The following is an 18739-nucleotide window of genomic DNA, read 5'->3' on the forward strand; positions in this document are numbered from 1 at the left end:
GCCTAGGCAATGACTACTACAGACCTCTCCACAGTGCAGGTTCAACACCTGGGCTAGACTCCCCTTGCATCCCAGAACTCACCAGGCAAGGTAGGACAGGTTAGCAGGGCCTCAAAATTACAATCAGTGGAGAGATGCAATTAAAGGGATCAACTCAAATAGAAACAGCAATGGCAGTGATGGTATTAGCCTGAGGAGCTGCTTCCCCCCAGGTACTTTGGTCTGGGCATAAAGTAGGATATTGGCATCTGTTATTCCTACAGCTGCATGGTTAGTAGGCTTACAGACAAAGCTCTGGGTGAAGCCTGTTTTTAAACAAGAAACACAGATTCACCCATCTTTCTCCTCAAAGCTCACCACAAAGTTACTACCTAAAAAGAGACCACATAATCACAAGATAAGATTTCTCATGCCAGTCTAGAGGCAAAACCACTGCACTTGACTTCTAAGACGCTCCTTACTTGCATCAGGCCATATAGTCTAGCATCACTTCTTTTCAGCTACAGAAACCAGTAATTCTATCATAGCCTCTCCAGGATTGCTATCCCTTTTGCTGCAATTATCATGTGGAAAGTGTAAGTTTCTAGAAAATAAATCACAAACCAGTACCTCTTCTGCTCAACTAAGAAGGGTGGGACACTCAGATAAGACAGAACAAAAGGCAGTAGATAATGAAATAAACTGAATGCTTTTCACAATTTAGCAAAAAAAAAAAAAAAAAAGGGGGGGGGGGGGAAGAGAACAGCCCTCCCTTACAAGTAGCATTCCTAGAGATCCAATAAAGCTGGGGGGGAGGGTAAAGCCAATAAAGAAACCACAAAACCTTGATACCTTTATTAATCTGAAGTTCCCTCAATGATACTGCCCCCCAGCTATAATCAAGAGAAAAAAAACATTATATATATATATATATATATATAGACGTACACACATACACCAGCACAGCTAAACACAAACCCTGCCATGAGCATTTCTCTTCTGTAATTCACAGAATTCATCAGGAATCAAACTCAAACCTTTCTAACCTCACCCTTCTTGTATACTGAGGACTCAGCTTCCCTCGCTTTTAAAGGAGCGGTACTGCTTAACACACTTGGGATAAACCTATTGCTCTCACTCAGGATTTTCTGGATGCTCCTCTATTTTCTTTTGTAGGGAAAGCTGATCCTACAGCAACAGACCTGAACTAACATGTACAAGACTACTGCAGTGATTTAGTGGTAGAATGGATATAAAGAACAAGTTACAGTTTTTTTGACCCCAAGAATAAGCACAAGAATATTTCCACAAAGTGTGTATTCCCAGTGCTGACCACATGCTATTAGCATTCCTACATAATATGCAGAGGGATATTTTTGCCCTTATTTTATAAGCAACATCATTATTTATTAGGATGCTTACATTAAGGATCACATTCTAGCCGCTCACACACAGTTCTTCAGGGCTGGATACGCAAGGGAAGCTCAGCAGACCCTCTGCTTTCTCTGACACAGCTGAGTTCAAATTCTTCAACTGGTGCTCCCCAAAAGTCCAAGAGCAGGTCACTCCCAGGAAACATCCCCACAGGCCCACTCCCAGCAGTGAAGAACAACAGGGAGCAGGAGCTAAGCTATAGCTCTGTTCCTGGGCTGCAGCATCTCACAGTTTGGGGCTTTGCCAAAAGAAAAGGCATGGCCCTCAGCTGCTGACCCTTCTCAGGGTAGTCATCCCATAACCTACTCACCACTCTAGCTGTATTCCTCTCTCCCTTCACCTTCTAACTTCCTGATGCCTTTACTACAGCTGAGGCTAAGTAAGTCATGATCTGATATCTAATTGCCTCATCATTATTTAAGAGGTAATGTGATGCTGACATTATTCAACTCAGCTGCCCTGCTGTTAAGCCTTAAGTTATCTCAGTCCACCACAGGCTGCTGTGCTTTCTGTTACGAGCTCTATACAGAGCTTTTTACCACCTGGGGCTTCCTGAAGGATGTGATAGGTGCAGGTGTTCACACATATCTTGTTTGATCTCTAGGGACATGTTCATAGGAGGCCTGAGGATCACATCCAAATCAGTTACCCCACAGTCACATCCCTTGCTCCCAAAATGCTGAAGCTATTTGCTGCATGCAGTAGGGTAGAGAATAAGAACTCTGGCAGAGACACTGGAAAAAAAAAGTTTTGTTTTTTAATCAGAAGTGTCACCAGTTCTTCAATGACCTCTTTTATTTTTCCATTTAAGATGAATAGGGAGCTTACTCCATATCTGCAAAATAAAAACCATACAAGCAGGATACCTCCCCTTAATGCAGAGAGGAGCTGTGAGGTCATGCACCAATCCTGCATGCAGCAAACCCACTAAGGGCACTAAGTCCTGATTATTCTCATCAGTAAAGCAGCAGCACAAATATGGCTTGGCCACCTGCAGCAGAACAAACCCCAGCAGGAGGAACACTATACTCTGTAAAGCACTGCAGGGCAGCTCAGTCGAGCCCTCCCCGAACCCTTAGCTCTGGAGGACCAGCGAGGAGGGCCCAACACTGTTTTCCAGCTGGGACTCCATTGTGGAAGGCAACCTGCCAAGAACCCATTTCTTGCGGTTCACATAGGACCTCTCATTACTGGTATGGGACTGCAAAGGCTGAGGCAAGCTAAGTCCCACTTTGCCTTCGGCTGGAAAATCTAAAGAGATCCAGCAAGACCCCGCTCCTAGCAGTCATTTAGTCTGACCTCACTGAGTTAATGGCACAGATCTCAAGGGGACTGGTTTTTAGTAATCTCTTAAAAGATGAAGGGCTTAATGACCTTTCAGGGATTTGAGCCACTGGTTCCAAGGATTCTTGCAATTCACAGCAAAGCTGTGGTTGGCAGGCAGGCTGCTCTTTGAGACTGCTGGTGCAGAACTGCTTTAAAATTCACTCCAGAAGTTACTGTTTCGGGTACCAGAGGTACTCTGAGTTGGTTATGTCTCAAACTCTGAAGCACTTGGGCTACTGTTTCCTGTGCAATAGGCTGTCAAACAATAAAGGACTGTGCTGGCTAAGGCGGCAAGCAGCTATTCTGTAGTCAGTAACCTGCAAAGAGGTAGAAGGAAGATACCTACTGCATAGTTTTGACAGGAGACTTCTCTGTTTGTTCTCTTCTTCTGCAGTAGAATATGCTCTGACTCAATGTCTCTGCCTGGTTTTAGCTCTGCAATGTTGCAACGGATTCCTGAAGCAGGCTCCTGAAACAGCCCGGCCTGGTACCTGCTGCATTGCAAAGGACACTGGTCTGGCAAAAGGAGAAAGCATCTCCAGGGCTGATCTGAAACGCCCCTGGGAACAGTGTTATGTTCTGAGCCTGTGCAACAGTTTTGCTGAAGATATGACTGTAATGCATCTCAGGAATGTATTTCATTTAAATGTTTTTAAATATTTATTTATGGCAATTAAACATTTTAGGTTGGAATTTACACATTCCATTATTCTTTTTTTTCTTCCATTCAGGCTTTAGCTGTCATAATGGGAGGTTGATTTATGACTCACCCAACCAGCATTCAAATCCTTAACGCACCAAAACCAGCATTCAAGTCAGTGCATAAACTGCTTCTAATTTACTTAGATTAACTCCACGTTTAAAGTGCCACCACAGAAACTGCAGTTCCCTTCTCCTAAAAAGGAAGGGTTCTAGAATACTCGATAAGCTAAATACTGCAAACACATGCAGATGGAGGACACCAAAATGCCTCGTTTAGAACTACCACATTAATGAAGACTTGTATTAACTCAGCACGAAAATGCATCAGTGAGCTCCATGCAGATTACTATGGTGACAGGCATCAGCTCAGAACTCAGGGCAAAAGAGAAGATGAAAAGCTGAGGGAGAAAAATGTTCTTTTCCCATCCAGTAACTGCTAAGTTCTCTAGGGTGCTTTAGACTTAAGACGTGGTAAGTGATTGTCTCCAATTAAATGCATCACTATTGGCGCAAGCTTAATAGCTCAATTCGCTAGGCTGATTCATTGAGTCCGGCTCAACTCACAGCTGCTGCACCAGGAGCTGCTGTCCTTGAAGATGAGGGGTGTATTTCTCCAGGACAGTGTGTCTTGCCCAGTTTGTCCTGGCTACACAAACTGTGATCACAACAGAGCACTAGCATTCAGCAGACGCTGCAAACTGGTGTCTGTGACTGCACCAGCAGTGAGTCATGCACAAGGCAGGTCGAAGCATCCTAAGCCATGCACGGGGATCCTGGAGGACGCTCAAACTGTGTCATTTGGGTGTGCAGGTAGGAAATCCTTCCTTTGCAAATAGGGCACAGTGCTGCAAAAGGCCGAACATTTTCAACTCCCACAAGAGTCACTAAGTACAGAGAAACATACAGGCAGGGGCAAGGAGGACATTTCCCAGCCCCACAAATGTTTGCCAAGATGTTAGTGGTTAGCCAACACAGCAAAATTGTTCTGAGCAGAAGGACACACTCAAACTGGTAGAAGCCCACAAGCAGGTGGCCTGGAGGGACTTCGCAAGTCAGCCTATAGCGTCCTGAGTAACAGGCAGGGGGAGGACAAATGAACGTGTGTCCACAGAGACGAGGGAAACAAGCCATGAGCAGCATTAGTGGGCATGTGAATTTGAACGCCTCCTCCTCAGACTGCCTGCACAGAGCTCCAACACCAGTAGTCCATGACTGCAGGATGTGGTGCCAGCCTTCATGGACCACACTCAGCTGCCTGACCCAGTGCAACCAGAGAGCACGCCATGATAAGGAAAAGACTGCTGTACAAGCATCAGGAGAGGCTCTGTAGCAAAGTCGTCTGTCCAGCCGCACCTTGCAAAGCTGCCACAAATCCCTTCTGTTTAGATACAGACATTCACCTTGACACATCAGCACACCGCCCAGCCTGTAGGTAGGATGGAGAAATGTAAATAGACTGACTGATGGGAAGAAATCGGTTCCTGAGGTCTGTGACTCTAGAGGCATCAAACAGTTGATCTCAGCTTTTCTCTTGGTGATGCAGAACGAAGGGCATGCCCAGCTCCAGTTCACAGTGATTATAGGGTTAGAGTCACCCTCCAACTACAGCAAATTTATTCTGAGAAGAAAATGATTCTGAGATAATAGGGCTGCACAGCACACTCATGTATTTATTCATCTCAAGTGAGAACCTCCACCCAGGCCAAATAACTACAGAGATAACTGGTGTTTCCAAGATGCATTACATGAAATAACAGGCTATGCTAACAGGGCTGGCCTCTGCATTTGAGGGACATGCTTCCAAAAATGCTGTTTCCCTAAGTTAAGGGGATGATAGATTCAGGATGATGACAGCAGCCATCAAAGGCATCTCCTCCTGTAACTGTCAGTGTGTCACAAGAGCAGAATGGCAACCTGCAGGCAAAAAGAGCACGCAGAGGAGTGTTTTCCTTTCCTGTGCTGGTGCCTGAAAGGAGGAATAGTAATAAGCCCTTCAGCACAGTGCACAGCTGCCTCCCTGCACCCTTCTACCAAGGAACAGACATGTACTAAGCTTTACATTACACTTGCTTTGCTCTTACAAAGATGAGTCCCTCCAGAAAAGTTTATTTCCCACGCATAGTGTATATCGATGTTATGACTTAGGGAGGAGTCACCCTGCACCTCTCCAAGCTCTTGACCCCATAGAAACAGCCATGTGAGGTCCAGGGCTCAAGAAAACAGAGGACCAAAGTCTTGGATGAATTTTCTTAGAAGGCAAATGTCAAACTAACGTGCATCACACACGTGAGCACACACGTTCTGAGCAATCTCTGCACACAAGTGAAGGATGGTCTCTAAGAACGACCACAGGGGAAAGCAATGGCATGGCAAGAAGATGATCACTGATACCCCAACTCTGCCATCAGGTATCTTGGTATGGAAATTGCTGACTACTTCCAAGTAAAATTGTCCAACTAAGTATTATCTCTGTCCAAAAATACAGAGTAAGATCAGCTGAAGCTATTCACAAACTCCATCTCATCAATTAGGGAAAAAAGGAGTTCTTAGAGGTAAATGTTTTCTCTTTTTTCCCCATTGAAATAATATTTTCTTTAGAATTTTAATGAAAAAAGTTAAGATTTTAAAACAGCTGGACGTGAAACCCAAAGTTTCATTTCACATTGAATGAAGTATTTCATTGGACTCAAATCCCCTCCATTCCACACACTTCTTTTATTTGACCAGTGAACTGAAAAATCAATTCTTCACACAGTTACACTCCTAGTTTTGTTTTTCCCACCCCCAGGACATGTTTTGTGCTGCTCTGTTGATCCAGCATGTTTCACCAGTCATCAAACTTTCAGAACGTTTCCCTTTAAAGAGCAGTTCTCTATACATGTACTGACTCCATCTCTAATGAGGAGAAAAGCAAAGCCTGATAGAAACTGAAAGCAGGAAGGAAAGACATAGAGTTATTCCAGAATTTATACAGTGTGAGCCCCTTCTAGGTAGAGAGGGGGAAAAAACAAGAACTGGTATCTGGAACAAAAGACCAGTGAACAGACTTGGTAGTTAATGCTCCTAAGCTGTCATTTTCTAGCAGAGTCAATGGCTTGGCTACTGAAGGTTGAGCCATGCTCATAAGTATGGAGAGCAAAGTGAACGAGATGTATTATTTATTTTAAGGAACTCCCTGCAATTATTCCTGACATATTGTGTAATTAGCCAAAATTACAGCATATTCACCACGACTGAAACAGAGGGTAACATAAATATTGTGTGTGTGTCCACAATCGCAGAGCGTACTTCATTTGCCTACAAACGTGACTGCACAAACTAACCACACGCGTGCCTCTTCACAGAGTGCAGAGTGAATTCACTTTACAGAAGTCAATTTTCCTGCAAAGAAAACTTAGGCTTTTTAAAGAAACACGTTGGGGGTTTCAGCACAGGGGTATGATTGCATTAGTTGGCGTTCGGGGTCCCTTTACTCTTGCAATTCTAGGAGTCCACAACCTGGTGACATTATCACACGTCTGTACCCCAAGTCTGTTGTAGGGCTCCATGGTAGAGTCCCCCAGTTCCCCTCACCTTGAAGTGCCTCACTCAGGTTGCCAGATCACAGATAATCCTGAAGTGAACAGTGCAGAAACCATCCCCGCTGTTCATGCCTGTCGCTACACTGTGAGGTGTGCTGTTCTCAGACACTAAATCTCTCTGCTTCCTCCATCAATTCAGCAGGCCTGAAATACTGCAGAAGCAACAAGATGTCCCTCATGCAACCAACACAATACTACAGAAATGACTACATCATTCTTCCACTCTGCCCCATACTCTCAGAAAAGTAAATTAATTAAAATCGAAAATGGACAGAACACGCTATTAACAAGTGCTGAGCAGAAATGAATCACTTAAGATGCTGTCAGTCCCAGGCAGGGTACCTGCTCCTACCAGGTTATGCGAGCTCACGTAACATCCCTGTATAAGAATCTAATCACTGCAGTCCCAACGCACTTGTTTTGTGGTTAATATCTCACTAGAAACGTTTTTTCCGATGTCAGGCAGTCCGAGGGACTCCACTGGCACAGGCACATTCGCTAGCTGCTCTGTTGGTCGTCTGCCCCACATCGTCTCAGGAGAGAGCTGTAAACCTAGAGGTCCCTCACTGGGAAGTCTGTGCTCATGACAACACAGGCCAGATAGAGGGAAAAAAAAAAAAAAAGAAAATCTACATCTCCAGCAGGCCTCTGAACACAGCTTCTCCTTCTCTAGCTGCCCGTGAGACATTTACTGTGTGAGGGCTCAGATCTAAGGAGTCTCAAATGTCATCCGGTAGCTTTCTAATCAGTCCGAAACTGGTATTTGTCCCTAGCTATAAAATCTAGAATTTATTTTATGGAAAGAAAAGAAGGATTTTTGAAGAAACAAAAAAATAGATATCATAGAAGAAATGTTTAAAGAAACATAGAAGGTAGAAGTGGCACGGAAAGAAATGAAAGTCAAAATAAATGTTTACAATTTTTAAAATAATTATGCTGTGTGTTAGCCAGCAGGCAGAACCCATATTGAAAAGCATAAAACTAAACTATAGAAGAGCCAGCAGAGTTCTGGTAGTCATATCACAAGCTCTGCCAGTCCTTTTAGCCACTGTCACAGAAAATCTCCACCAAAACATGACATGGGTCACCAAAGGATGCATGCCTGAACGCCTGCAGATCGATAATTGAAACGGAAAGCGTTCAAAGCCAGCGATAAAGACCCAGATCCTGTTACAGGCCCTGTGCCAGGGAAAGGACTGTCACAGGACTGGGTGGCTAGTCCAACACCCTTGCTTGCCAGGACGTGCTCCCTGGATCTCCTGCAGCCTGGCGGCCCCCAACCCCCCAGAGAGCCACGTTCAGCAACCAGCATGCACATCCCAACCCCCAGCTGGTCCCTGGACACCAAGGACTGCTGTGTCTTTTTCCTAATTTCTCCCTGTTCTTCAGTTTTCTGGAAGATGTGACCAGCTGTTTGCAGCCTAGCTTCACTTATAGCAATTCTATATTACTTGACCTTTTGCAAACAGTTTTGCTTTGGGAGGTGAAAGAAATGTATTTATTTGGCAGTTTTAGCAATACAGGTGGCAACTGCTAAGCAAAGAAACTATCTGTACAGCCAGCAAGGGGAGGGGACTGCAAACTATGCTGTTCTAGATAAATATAAATGAAGTTAACATGTTCTATTAACCACAAGACCTGACTCTTTTCTTTCTCCATTTCATCCTAAAATACTTAAATATTTCAAGTTTTCCTTTCTTGATAAAGGAACTGTTTTGCTCTTTATCATGACTATGATCAGCTCTCAGTTGGAAAAGAGTGACTAGTAACAGAATTATATTGCCTCTTAGTGGATCTTTTGCCAGTTCATACCATGTGGCCATGTACTGGATGTGGTACATCCCCTTAACAGGGCAGACTGCAGCAAAGAATAAGTGGTTTCAGGACGGATCACACGCTGGAGTGATGGTGAAAAAGCAGTGCTAAGGGGGGAGACCCCCCCCCCACTTCACCTCTGCACAGCAAGATCCATGCACACTGTTAAGCTCTGTGCTCTCCATCACCATAATGGCTGTATCCAGCTCCAGATCTTCGTCCTCAAATCCAGTCCACTGTCGCTGGAGACAACCAGCCACTTCACATCCTCTTTCTGACATCTATCAATTTGGCCACACACTTCGGACAAGACCTATCATACCAAAACACCCTGGGAAGCAGGCTGGAGAACGCAGGCTGGCAGCAGCGTAGCTGCCCCCTCCTTTCACTTGGCTGCCCACCTTCTAGGCAGCGAAGCACCAGAGATCCTTGACTGAGCAAATCTCTTTAGGAACATGATGACACCAATGCCCACCCAAAATACAGTTTCCCTAAGTGCTCATTAATGCTGAAGGGGCAGCAGTGCCAGGCAGACTCTTAGGGGGGCATCCCCTGGATTAAATCCTTCCCTTTCTCCCACGCACAACTTCAGGTGCAATACGTGCAGAAGCTGCAGAGAAGGGCAGAGCTGCGAGGGAAATGCCTACCTTCCCCAACACTGACCCAGCCTAGGGTCTGAACAAGAGCTCGATAGCCCTCCAGGATTATAGCTCTGCCAGCAGCACCATAACCTCTTCTGGCATCTCCTTAGAGGGATCTCAGGGACAGCAGTGCAATTGCCTCACACAGTATTGGGAAAGGGGCAAACTCACAGCAGCCCAGCAGATAAGGAACAGAGCTGAGCAAGCCCCACACAGTGACTAGTGCCAGTTTCAGCATTAACCCCTTCCTCACTCTTTCAGCCCAGCCTGCTCCACGGGGAAAGGCAGAGAGCTGCAATAACCAGAGGAGCTGTGGGGATCCAGCCTTCCCCAGCCCTGGTGTAAGGCACCACATGGTAGCACATGCTGTGGAGCCTAGGGACAGGAAGGGGTCACTACTCTGGACACTCAGCCCAGCCTCGTAGCCTGCGTCTGCGTCACGTCACCTTTAACCATAACATCCTGAAGTAGCTGCAAGGCAGCAAAGGTATCTGGCTGATCTCAGGGCACATCTAGCTTCATTTTCTCAGCAGCCAAGTCAGCTTCAATACGATGGCAGAGCACCCCAATTCAGTACTCCAGACAGACAGACAGATATTTGTACGTGCTGCAGTATGAAAGCTGGAAAAGCCGGAGTAGTCTGCCTGCAAACTGAATACTACAGCCTGTTTCTGCAGCTCTCTTCCAAAAGCTGCCTTCTGCTTTACCATTTTAAAGATGTATCCTAGCTGCTATTTTCAGGGACCGTACTGTCAGGGAACGGTAGACCTACAGACCTGCTACTATGCTGCAAGAGCTCAGTGTTCATACTCACTCCCACCAATCCACAGATCCCCCTCAAAGATCAGTCACCAGGAAGTCCTGCTAGTTCTTCTGGCAGGGCAAGGGGCACAAAAGTTTGTTAATGGCCTTACTACAGCTTTTAAGTGTCGCAAAGTAAAAGAGGCCTCCAGAAAGGCCAAGTTATTTCAGAATTCTGCTGTGTGCCAGAACAGGCTAAAAGTAAGACAGACAGCATTAATATGAAAAATACTGTATTACTTAGGGAATTGAGATGAACCGTGTATTAACTGGAGACAAGAGTATAAAGATAAGATTTCCTGACAGATCGCAATGTGTGCAGCCTAGGTACAGAGTGGATGGTTTTAGTATTAGACATTTCACAAGACACTTCCAAGATTAAAGTACAATAATAATGCAGCCATAGCAAAAACGTTACCATAGAATTGGAGCAACTCAAAATGTATTGCTGTTCAGGCAACAAAACGTGGAGTACGTGAAAATACATGTGTATTTAAAAGTTAGTTCTTTCGAGTTGCTCTTTTACTCTTTTGATTATCTTCTCCTGCCAAGCTATGGAATTCACAAGCATGAAAGGGATATCAATCTCTTGCATGGTTTTTTTCTCATTTTAATAATTGTTTTGACTTTAATAATAAAGGTAAATCCCAGTTTGGCTTCTACTGTGCAGAAGCAGAAAATTCCCAGAACTAATGTTTACATGCTGGTCAGAGGCATGAAACAAATGCCTAACCGTCCACAGTGTTACCTGGCAGTTCATGGTGTGCACGTTTTTGCAGGGGAAAGCAGGAAGGAGGGTAAGCCCAAGTGAGTCTGCACTTGGTACTCAACATAGTGGGACTCATTATCATATTTGTCTCTCAGAGGAGTAAGATGCTTACAATTTATTCAGTTCCTGTGGCAGCTCAGCTCTCTACTCTGCCTGAGTCAAGTTGTCGATTTTTTGAGTAGTAGTAGCTATCTGCTAAAAAAAAAAATACAGTATCTGGTCTACTGAAATTAGTCTATATTCATGCTGAATTCAGCGACGGAGGGAAGGATGGAGGGAAGGATGGAGGGAAGGATGGAGGGAAGGATGGAGGGAAGGATGGAGGGAAGGAAATCTTGTCTTCATTTTGGTATTTTTGGAACCCAAGCCTTTCATTTTTTACTTTAAAACAACATTTCATTTTAAAGTGCACCTAAAGGTTAACAAAAAAATGCATATATAAAAATCCTCCAAATGAAGCTGAATCTTTTTTTTCAAAAGAAATTATTTCAGTCAATGATAAACTAATTTATTTTGATCTTTTATATTCTGGGGAAGGAAAATAATAGCTCAGTAACTGCTTTTCCCTCAAGTTTTCCTTTCAATCAGTGACTGAAGAATCAATCATTCATACAGCTCTAATGATGAACCTCCCCTACTAGACAACAATTTTCACTGTTCCCACAAGCACAACTACCCCCAAGGCCATGGGAAAAGAAGACGTCCATCCCTCTGGTAGTTTGGATGACTTCCATGGATTTTCTTGGCATCAGCCATATTCAGTCCAGACCAAGTAAAAACTGGCTTACTGACCGACGTGCTCACCTACAACCTGTGTTGCAAAGTCAGCTGCTGAGTTTTCTACATGCTGGAGTAACCTGAGAGCCTGCAGTTCCTTCTCCAGCTTTTTGAGCCTGAGAGACTGAGCCTGGGTTGGTATCTGACCTCCCCATAGTAACCGAGCGCAGATACATGGAGTGACAGTCACCACATCTGCAAGTCACGAACATGGGAAAGACCTCCCCCAGGTCTCCATTCGACAAAATGAAACCAATTTGCCAAGCTGTCATGAGCAGAAGGAAGCCTTTTTCTCCCCCTCCTGATCATCCCAGCACTCACTAGCACCTGCAGATCTGCAGCACAGACTGACCTCATGAACTACAGACAGCCTCAAGCAAGGAAGACACATGTCCCTTAAAGCTATGCCCCTTCCTCACAAACATCAGTTACGCTTGTGTTTGGCCAGTCTCGTGGCATACAAGCATTCACCTCAGCTAGTTCTTCTAAAAGCCCTTGTCAGCAAGGTAATAACCAGGATGAGCATTTCCAGGCATTTCTGTCCACCCCTGCCACTCCTCACATCAGGATAGCAGTGGCTCATGGGGGACAGTATCAAATTCTGCAGAGGAGCACGGCAGAAGCATCTGATGGACTGCCCTTGGCTATGTTCACGCATAGACACATATTCACACATTACAGAAAAGCGTTGGGATCCACTCTGAATGATGTGCAATCAGCAGCTAAGCACGGAGGAAATACAGCCGGCATTCAGACACTATGGCAATGGATGGGCCAAATTCCACAGCCTGGGCAGGTATTACAGCTGTTCTGAGATAAATAGCTTCGTAAAAAGACAGAAGGACTACGACAAATTTAACTGAACAGTCAGCACACAGAACTAAAAAGGCTTTCCCCCCCCCCCCCATGAGCTTCAATCGTCTTTTCACCCTGTATGAAATCAGAAAGGACTTCAGGATATAACTCAGGGAATTTAATAGCTTACGGAGATGATGTTTTAAAGGAATTTCTGTACGAATGAAGTCCTTCCACATCCTTCAGCTAAACTTGCTATTATATTTTACTTAAAATGCTGCATAAATAGCTACTTACGTACATTTTAAATTCCAAATTTCCATCTATTACTCAAAATCAAAAATACCACAAAGGGAAAATATGTTTTAACTTACTGCATTTTGTCTACCTGTGAGCCATTTCCTTCACTTTGAGAGAAAACTTCAGATCCTTAAGGAAAAGCATTCTCACTCTAGAGAAATGCAAAGTATGTATCAGAAAAAATAAAGAATAAAAAACAGAATAGTTTTTATTTTCCTGGGGTAAAATCCCTCTTCAGAGGCTATGGGTTAGCATTCTGAGCTGGAAACCTACCTACAGGTACAACAACTGCAGGGCTGCAGACGATGCTGTGCAGCACCTGGCAAAGTCTGTCCAAAGGCTGACCGAACGCAATTATACCCCCCTCCACCGGCGCTCGCTTGGACAAAAGGCCCATGAATTCCCATGGATGCCCTGCCCAATACTCCATTCTGTTCCTACTTTTATACAAGGCTCCCAAAACACGCCAGCTCAGTCATCCCGCAGCTCGGGGCTATGTCAAGCTGTAGCAGGGGACATGGTGGCCCTTCCCAGGCCTGACCCCCCACACACACACCTTAGCTCTCCAGGATGGGCTCTGATTGAGGAGAACACAGGTGAGGCAACAACCACAGCCTTCACAGGCAAGCTGGGCCCACCAGCCCAGAGCTTCTTACAACAGAATCACAAAACAGTTGTGACAGGAAATTGCCTGACCAGGAGAGGACTGGACACTTTAATTCAGCCACAAAGTGGAAATGCCACTGTATATTGACGGAGCAGATGTAGAAAGAGCTGCTTGGTCTCGTCTTCTGCATTTACCTCTTGGATCTACCATTTTCTGATTGCACAAAGACCCATCTCTTGAACCTGCACCACGAAACATGCTGTATAGCATGGTTTCTTCTGAAAATCTACCAAGTTACTATAGTCAGAGTAAAATTTACAATCTTTCTTTATCTGCACTTTATGCAGTTATGCATGTTCAACGTGCACACGGTTTGCTTGGCACCTTCACAATTGCTGCCAATAGCCTGTATTAACTCACAATAACAGGGTTAAGCCCAGGTCTCCAAATTTTAAGCTCTGTGCATAGCACAGCATGCTTATTTGGCCTATCTCAAGCTGTCATTTCATACGTTAGAGCTAAACACATTCAACAAATATAAATAAAGAGTTACAAGCATGTGCACGAGAGCGCTGCCTTTGCCCATTGAAAAGCTAGGTGAAACTAGTGCCAGTTTTACAACATGGTGCTCACTGCATCTGAGAAATGAGATGTTTCTGCAGTCTGCTTTCTCTAGGCACTGATAGCCTTGACTATACAAGATGTCCCTGCACAGACCTAGTTCCCCAGAGCTCACTAGAACCTGGGATTACTCATGCCCAGGTGAGTGTGAATTTCTACTGGATGAGAACTCTCCATTCACATTCGTGAGCAGGAGCATTTCACTCTCGCTTTGCGCAAGTTGTGAGGTAGAGCATAAGGTGTCAACTAGTGCAAAATACAATTCTAACATACATCTTCACTAAATATTTTAGTTACAGCAATGTTTGCATCACATATTAAAAACAACTAACGTAAGCGCACACGATAACTTAAAAAAGAAAAGCTTCACAGCCAAAGCAACGAACAAAGGAAACGTAACCACCATTAGAGTGCTATTTCTGCAATGGTGCAAGTTGTTACAACTCAATCATTGCAGCAGTGCAACCTCACTTGCAGCTGGGTGGTTCAAAGCATAACACACTGGAACAAGCATCAGGAATTAGGTCTGTGTGTCAGGTAACTGATCTATGCCTTGGTCTCACCATCCGTAAAATGGGGAGATTTTTCTCCATTTGGTAAAGCTTGTTGAGTGCTGCAGATGAAAATCACTCTTTGAATACTGAGTATTTTGACAGTTATTCCCTATTGCCATAAAACAAGGTCACATTTAAAAAGGTAAAGATAGTTGCATTAGCAGTGCACCATTTCCAAATGGGATTCTACCTTTTCGAACGTGGATGTTTCTCACGTTCCTTTCACTGTCTTACAAACTACCTAACTAGCATATCATTAAGTAAACATAATTACTGAGGTTATGGGTCACTGCACAAGGTACGCATGTTTCTTTAAACCAGTTTCAATTCATTTGCATGTCACATTCTATGCAAAATAGCAGCTCCGCAATGAATAAGTTATCTAGACAAATATACTCCCTGGATAAAACTGAGTAGCAGCAAACCAAGCGACTTGCTGCCTTCTGAACAGCACACCTTATTGCAGGAATATGACGGACGAGTGAAACAATTCTCTATTTGAAGATTTAAAGAGGGAATTAAAGCAGGCACAGTCCACAGCTTAGGAAAGGACACTCAATAATTTTTTAAAAACAACTCCTCTACTTCCGTAATTTTGTAAAATGAATACAGTATAGGTTACAAGTGATTGACAGCTCTATTTTACATGGGCATGGATCCTTATTTTATGTCAATAACATCACTGAACACCTTCCTTAGCATGAAAGTCTACGCAAATTAAAGGAATTCTTAGAATTAAGCAATTCTCTGCAATCTTTCAGTAAGTCCAAAGGAATCAGAATAGGACATGTGCAGCTGAGAGCAGTAAAAGACTCACTATCCACACTGCTGTAAAAGTCGCTCAGACTTTAATATGATGAAGCATCTTAAAACCTAAGCAACAGGTTCAGTCTTCACAGTCCTTTTAGTCCTTAGCTTGAAGGACATCATTTAATAGCAGGTGGAGATGGGAGCAAAGAGGAATGAAAACGGGCACGATCAGTCTGCCTGTATGAAGCAGTGAGACTCCCAGATCCTGCTCTGGACCCTACAAGGAGTAATTCCTGAGACAAAACAACCATGCTTTAGGGCCAGAACCATCTTTAGGTTCTGAGATCACAGAATAACCAATACAGAGGGTAGCCCAGCAAGCTACCACAAATTTGCATCTTCTTTTGTTACGATAGGCAATGAAAGAGCTTGGTTTTCACAGCCTAACCCGTGCTTTCCAGGTCCTGAAGCATTTTGCTGGCTAAATATAGTCCCTGGCCCACAGTGTGTGAATCAGGGATGCTGACAGCAATACAACAGATTAATTAATCTTTCCCTTTTGTTGACAAGAGTAAGTGGCCTTCTGCGATAGGAGACTTTCCCCCTATTTCTTTTTGTTCCTCACTTAAGTACAGGTCAAATACCTCAACTTACAGACTAGAAAAGCAGCTGCCTGTTAAGAGTAACCTAGCTAGCTCTGACACCTTGCTGCAGTCGTGCCTGATAGATTTCAGATGTGGAAAAAGGCCTTCATGAAAAGATGGATTGACAAACAATATACTAAGTAGGAAACGTGGGAGGATTACACAGGCAAAAAAAAAAAAAAAAAAAAAAAAAAAAAAGACTGACAGTACATCCCTAAGAGCTGAGCTGCCTTTTTTTTCCTTAATCTTAGTGGTGATTTATAGCAATAAGAAAAAAAAAAGAAAAAAATAGCAGTTCGATTAAGAACTCATAGAGGGCCTACTGTGGCTAGGTACTGAGTTCCCATGCCCACTAAGGAGAGCTGAGAGCACAAAGCACCACTTGGAATTTAAACTGTGGGTGATGGGACTTCACCGTGGCAATGTAAGCAACACGTATTGCAAGGCTGAAGTTTTCCACGAGAAACAAAGTCTGAGTACAAAAAAAGGGAAAAAAAAGAAAAGGGAGACTACCCCAAAATGCATTTTTAGGTTCTTGTGAGCTACATATCAGGTTTAAGAGTCATGCGGCTACCACCTCTGAAGCTTTCTAGGGTAAGAAAATTCCCTATGCAACTCTGCTCAAGAAGTAGCACTTGATAGATCTAGTTAGCAAATAGCCACAATTCTAATTGATCCGCAGTTTATCGATTTCCTTGTCACTATGCAGAAAATAAGAGCAGGCTATTTAAAAGCTCGAGCGTATCTACAGGGAGGTGGGAAAACACGATTCTGGGTTAAGCTACCACGGATTAAGCCGCCGAGTCTCTCTTGCCAGGGGACCCAATTTCCTCGCGCTTCCCGACAGCGGCTGAGGGGCTGCTGGCCGCAGGTCGGTGCCCATCGATCCCGAGCGAGGGGAGCCGGCCGCGACCCAGGCAAAAGTTAGGTGCGGAGCAGCCCTTTCCGCGCACGGCAGGAGGCATCCAAGCGGGCCAAGGCCCGGGGCGGGGGGCGCCCTCGGGGCAACCCCCCGGCTCCGCAGCGGCGGCGGGGCCGGGCCCCTCGCGCGGAGCGGCTCCCCTTGGCCCGGCCCACGGTACTCACCCGGTCTCCTCCTCACCGGCCTTTTCCTGCCGCTGCAGAAGCGTACTTTGCTGAAGACCCCCAGGACGTGCCTCTCGCAGAGGGAGCGCCCGTCCTTGCTGGGGCTGGAGCGGCGCTTGGAGGCGGACACCCGGTCGCTGTTGGACTCCCTCGCCTGCCGCTTCTGCCGGATCAACGAGCTGGCGATAGCCGCTGCCATCGCCGCTCATGGGCCCCCCGCGCCGCTCCGCTCCGGGGGGCGCCGGCGGGCCGGGCCGGGTGCGCTGGGGCCGAGCCGCCGCTGCGCCCCGCGGCCCGGGGGGGCGGACGGCGACGGGGTCGCCCCGCTTAACGCGCTGCAGCCCCGAGTCCTGGCGCCGGGGAGGGCTCAGCCGGCCAGGCGGAGCAGGGCGCCGAGGCTAACAACCATGGCCGGGCGCCGGACCCCGCTGCCCATGTGTCTGTCCCCGGGGAGCGCCCGGCAGCGCGGCTACAAATCCCGGCGCGGGTGGGTTTGTGCCAGACCCGAGGCCGGGCCGGGAGCGCCCCCCGCGCCTTGTAAATCCGGGAGGCGGCTGTCCCGCTTGCAAAGGTCCGCTGGTGGCAGCTGTGTCCAAGGAGGGGGGCGCGGAGGATCCGCGGGGTCCCTGCGGCGCGGCGCGGCTCTGCTCTGCTCCGCCCGGGCGCGGGCGGCGGCGCTTCCTCCTCGCCGGCTGCCCTCCGTCGAGGGGCCGTGGGACGAGTCAGAGCCCCTTCGGCTCGCAGGCAGCCCTGGCCCCAGCGCGGTGGCTCCGCGGCGGGGCGCGGCAGTGCGCGCACATGGACGCGGCTCCGCTCCGCTCCCGCGGCCGGGCTCACGGCGAGCCGCGCTGCATTTCTGTTTGCACTCCTCCTCTTCCTCCTTCCCCCCCTCCCCACTCCGCTCGCAGAGAGGGCGGGAGGGGAAGAAAAAGCAACAAGAAGAAAAAGCACCAGACCAGCAAACAAGCAAAAAGAGGAAATACAATAAAATTAAATTAAAAAAGAGGGGGTGGGGGAGCGCCCGGCCGCGAATGCGGGCTCACATCGCCGCAGCTCGGCGCCCCGCGCTCACAGCGCCATGGCTGGCGCAGCTCCCCCAGCCCTGCTCGCCGCCTCTCCCCCGGCAGCGGCTCTCCCCGACGGCAGCAGCCCACATCGTCCGGCGCGGCGGGAGGCCGCGGGGCGCTCAGCACCGGGGCGGCTCCGGCCCCAGCCTGCCGCGGCGGGGACGGCGGCAGGAGGAGCGATCCGAAGCGGCAGCAGGAGGAGGAGGAGAAGGTGGTGATGGAGGGGCGGGGGGGGGCCGCTGCTGCTGCTCCGTGCGGAGCTCAGGACGCTTCGCGGTCCCGCCCGGCGGCGGCAGGGCGAGGAGGAGCCGCGCCGCGCCCGCCCGCCCGCATCCTCCGTCCAGGCCCGGGAGCGCCGGGGATCCGAGCCGAGGCGGGGGGAGACGGGAGGGAGGGGCTGGGGAAGCCCCCCCCCTCGGACGCCCACGCCGCGTGGGGCCGCTGCCAAGGCGGCGGGGAGCCCCGCGGCGGCCAGGCGGGCCGGTGCCGG

At 47.1% G+C, this 18739-nt stretch overlaps 1 protein-coding gene across 1 annotated transcript in view; it reads right to left on the bottom strand.

Moving 5' to 3' along the window:
• Window positions 1-17408, bottom strand: part of FGF12 (fibroblast growth factor 12) — a 105894-nt gene extending 88486 nt beyond the window's left edge. Inside the window, exon 1 of the mRNA XM_062582969.1 lies at window positions 17183-17408. Coding sequence (XP_062438953.1) covers window positions 17183-17381 — 199 coding nt within the window. The 5' untranslated portion in view covers window positions 17382-17408. The remainder of the gene's footprint in view (window positions 1-17182) is intronic.
• Window positions 17409-18739: the final 1331 nt, after the last annotated feature.

Source organism: Rhea pennata, chromosome 9, assembly GCF_028389875.1.
Source record: "Rhea pennata isolate bPtePen1 chromosome 9, bPtePen1.pri, whole genome shotgun sequence".
NCBI classification, from domain to species: domain Eukaryota; kingdom Metazoa; phylum Chordata; class Aves; order Rheiformes; family Rheidae; genus Rhea; species Rhea pennata.